Below are 4338 nucleotides of genomic sequence, written 5' to 3' on the forward strand. Positions count from 1 at the left end.
AAAAAAAAAAAAAAAAAAAAAAAAAAAAAAAAAAAGGAGCCATGTTGGGGTGAAATGAGGACAAAAAGGGACGGAAATGGGACGGAGGTTCTGGTGGTTTCTTGACAGAGTCCCAAGTATCCTGGGAGGAACCTGGGGGTCCCCCCAGGCCACCCCTGGATCCCCACCTCCTTTTGGTGGCAACTAGAGCACCCAGATATTTGGGTGCCCACCCAGCACCCCACAAGGACACGGGTTTTGGGTGCCCACCCAGCACCCCGCAGGGGTCCGGGTGCCCTTACCGTGACATAGGAGACATGGATCTCGGTGGTGGCCATTTCCTGGGGGTGCGCTCGTCGCCCCAGCGCCCTAAACCAGCGCCAGTACTGCTCCGTCACCTGTGGACGGGACCCACAGTTGTGTCCCGAGTGTCCCCCTGCCCTCACACACACCCCACACCGGGGTCCCCTCCCCAGTACCTGCCGGTTGAGGACGCAGTGCACAAGGAAGATGAAGGCTCCCTGCAGGCTGTTGATGATGGTGAAGATGAAGGCCACCACTCTGTTGTTCCCCCGTGACTGCAGGAAGCCCAGACCCCACGTGCAGCCCAAGATACAGATGTGCGCCAGCGCCTTGAACGTCATCAGCCTGATGGAACGCTCATTTTGCTCCTTTTTTTTTTTTTTCCCACCCAAAACCCATCCCAGGTGCTCTTCCTTCTCCCCCAATATACCCAACACGCTTCCCGCTGATGCGAAAACCCACCGGGTGTTTTTTAGGGCCGTGATATTGGTGTTGAGGGAGGAGATCTTGTCCCGCAACGTCCAGAGGGTGATGAGAAAAAATATCAAATTAACCTGGGCAGAAAGCATAAAAACCCCAGTCATTTTTCAAGACAGGGTCCATGGGTCATAAATTACCTGTGGAAAAGGGTCAACGGTGCAAAATCACGCACTGTGGCGTGGCCTGCATGGAGCACACCCAGCCCATGGGATCTTTCCTTAATACCATCTTAAATATACACGGGAAGTTGCTCTTTTTATGCGAATCTCTAAAAATCCTCCGTTTGGGGTCTATGGGGGAAGAGCTGTGGCCACAGTCATAAATTTGGGTTGGAAAAGGGGCCAACGGTGCGAAAAAATTAATGCGCCACGTTGCAAGTTCTGTGAGGCGCACCCAGCCCATGGGGCGTTTACTAAATATTGTTCTTAAAGGTATGTCTGAATTTGTTCCTTTTTCTCCCGTTTTTTTCCCCCCTCTGCCTCCTTTTTGCAGCGAGACACCCACCAGGATGATGACACAGACGGGACCGAGGAAACTCCAGATGAAGCCTTCCTCCGTGCTCAGCCAGCAGCTAAAAAGGGAGAAAAAAGGGAAGTGTACCCCCCAAAATCCCTTTGGCGATGTTGGTGGCATGAAAATACCCACATCTGGCTGCCGCGGCACCTTTTTTTGGGGGGGGGGGGCAATGATTTAGGCAAAACACATGATGTTCTCCATTGGTGATCCCACCCCTCTTGATTGACCCCAGCCTGGGTGCTGGTGGGACTCACTAGCGCGTCGTGCCGTAGCCACCAGGGTGGATGGCGGCGGAGATGGCCACCATGATGGCCGGCACGCCGTAGCCCACGGGGTAGATGTATCTTTTCCTGAAGCGATTGACATTGGTGTAGTTGAGGACACTCAGGTTTCTGACGGTGAGGAAGAGATTCAAACCCTCCAGGAACATCCAGGTGAAGCAGGCAAGGAAGAGGTAGTGGAGGAAGCCCGCCGTGATGGCACATGACAGCTGGATGGGGGACACCAAGGCCATGCTGGGCTCCCCAGTGTCACCACAGTGTGGCCTGGGGAGGTGGTGGCATCTCCAGCACTTGGAGATGTTCCACACACCCCAACATGCCCTCAAGGAACCTCAAGGAGGTGGAGATGCTTTGGGCTGGGGGCGCAGCAGAGACATCCAAATGTCTCTTCCAAGCTGAGCTATCCCATAATTCAACTGGCTCCGCCCACCCAGAGGAAAAAGGGACCCAAGAGCCTTGAGGAAACCAAACTGGGTGGACCTGCTATGAGTTGGGGTTGGCCTGGAGACCTCCAAACATCCCGTTCAACCTTGGTTATCCCATAATTCAGGTGTTTTCACTCACCCAGAGAGAGATGAGACCCAACAACTCGGAGGAACCTCAACTAGTTAAACCCCCTTTGAGTGGAGATTGGCCTGGAGATCTCCAAACACCCCGTTCAACCTCATTTATCTTGTAATTCAGGTGCTGACACCCACCCAGAGCAAGAAGGGAACCAACAACCTTGAAGACCCTCAACTAATTGGAACTGAGTTGAGGTTGGGTTGGACCAACCCTTCCAACCTCAGTTACCCCATAATCCAGGCACTTGCGCCCACCCAGCGTGAGGTGGGGCCCCTGGCAGAACGTCGGCTGGAGTTATTTGGGTAGAGACTACAGCCAAGAGCCATGACCCCGGGTCCTTTTCCTCACAAGCTCCCCAAGGACCTCCTCGAGGATGTCCTTGGGGAGCTTGAGGAGGCCCCAAAGACATTGTGGAGACCCAGAGGAGCAGAATGAGAATGATGAGGAGCCCCAAACTGCCCCAAGGTGCTCAAGGAAACCTCGAGGAGCATGTGAAGACCCTCAAGGAGGTTCAAGGGTCCCCTGAAGGTCCCAAGGTGCTCAAGGAGACCCCGAGGAGCATGTGAAGACCCCAAGGAGCTTCAAGGGTCCCCTGAAGGTCCCAAGGCGCTCAAGGAGACCCTGAGGAGCATGTGAAGACCCCCAAGGAGGCTCAAGAAGACCCTGAGGAGTCCCTGAAGGTCCCAAGATGCTCCAGGAGGCCCCAAGGAGCCTGTGGAGACCCTGAGGAGCTCAAGAAGCCCCTGAAGGTCCCAAGGTACTCCAGGAGGCCCTGAGGAGCCCGTACCCGGTCATCGGTGCGGGGCACAGCCACGAGGAAGAGGAGGTCAGCAGCGAAGAGGCAGATGCTGAGCTGCAGGTGGAGGCTGATGCTGACGCTCCAGAGCGAGCGGCACAGGAGGAAGGTGGCGATGGCGAGGAAGAGGCAGACCAGCGACACCGACAACCCCACGTAAGTCACCACCATCAGCGCGAAACTGTCCTGCGGGGGACGTCACACGCACGACATCACGCCAGTCCCATCTGGTGCGTGGCCACACGCGACCATTTGGGAAGGAAAAAAAAAAAAACAAACCAAAACAAAACAACACCCCAAAAACGGGTGATTTAAGGGTGAAAACGGGATCTGACCGTCACGGGGTCGATGGCCATGAGGATGGCGAAGGTGGAGAAGTGGGTGCAGGCGCAGGTGGAGTGGAGGTTGTCACCCCCAATGCGGGCGCAGCCTGAGGAAGTCCAGTAGCCCCTGGTGCCCGCCGTGTGCCAGGACACGCAGCGCGGCTCCTCGCCTGCCTGGGTCTCCTGTTGAGCACGGCACGCTCGTGACACGTCCCGTGGCCCCAGGGAGGGGCCGCAGCGCCCCTTCCCACCCTCGGTTTGGGTGTGGAATGGGATGGGGATGTGATGCACACGAATTTGCACAAGAATCTGGATTTGCACCCGGATGGGGATGTGCTGGCCCCAGATTTACACGGGATCCAAATTTGCACCTTGATAAAGATGCACTAACCCCAAATTTGCACCAAGGTGGGGATGCACCAGCCCCAAATTTGCACATAATCCAGATCTGCACCAGGATTGGGATTCACCAACCCCAAATTTGCACCAAGACAGGGATGCACCAGTCCCACATTTACACGGGATCCAAATTTGCACCTTGATAAAGATGCACCAGCCCCAAATTTGCACAGAATCCAGATTTGCACCAGGATTGGGATGCAGCAACCCCAAATTTGCACCAAGGTGGGGACGCACCAGCCCCAAATTTGCACAGGATGCAAATTTGCGCCAGAATTGGGATGCGCCAAACCCAAACTTGTACACAAGATCCAAGTTTGCACCAGGTTGGGGATGAGCCAAACACAGATTTACACCAGGACTGGGATGCACCAACCCCAAATTTGCACAAAGAGGGGGATGCGCTACCCCTGAGCTTTCACAGGATGCAAATTTGCACCAGAATTGGGATGCGCCAAACCCAAATTGGCACCCGATCCGGATTTGCACCGTGATAAGAATATACCAGCCCCAAATGTGCGCACGTTCTAATTTTGTACCAGGATTGGGATGCGCCAGCCCCAAATTTGCACAGGATCCCAATTTGCACTTGATCCAAATTTGCACCATCATGGGGATGAGCTGAATCTCGCGCCAGGGTGGGGATTCACCGAACCTGAATTTGCATCAGGGTGGGGGTGCAAGGACTTGAATTTAC

At 54.9% G+C, this 4338-nt stretch overlaps 1 protein-coding gene across 1 annotated transcript in view; it reads right to left on the minus strand.

Moving 5' to 3' along the window:
- The window catches only part of LOC113490998 (adhesion G protein-coupled receptor E3-like), a gene marked incomplete at its 5' end in the record, with an annotated part of 3624 nt that extends 73 nt beyond the window's left edge, over positions 1-3551 (minus strand). The window contains 7 exons of the mRNA XM_026867615.1: positions 250-377; positions 459-627; positions 745-836; positions 1267-1333; positions 1533-1768; positions 2911-3105; positions 3255-3551. Coding sequence (XP_026723416.1) covers positions 250-377; positions 459-627; positions 745-836; positions 1267-1333; positions 1533-1768; positions 2911-3105; positions 3255-3551 — 1184 coding nt within the window. The remainder of the gene's footprint in view (positions 1-249; positions 378-458; positions 628-744; positions 837-1266; positions 1334-1532; positions 1769-2910; positions 3106-3254) is intronic.
- Positions 3552-4338: the final 787 nt, after the last annotated feature.

Source organism: Athene cunicularia, unplaced genomic scaffold (genome assembly GCF_003259725.1).
Source record: "Athene cunicularia isolate RWA unplaced genomic scaffold, athCun1 SCF_97, whole genome shotgun sequence".
Taxonomy (NCBI): Eukaryota; Metazoa; Chordata; class Aves; order Strigiformes; family Strigidae; genus Athene; species Athene cunicularia.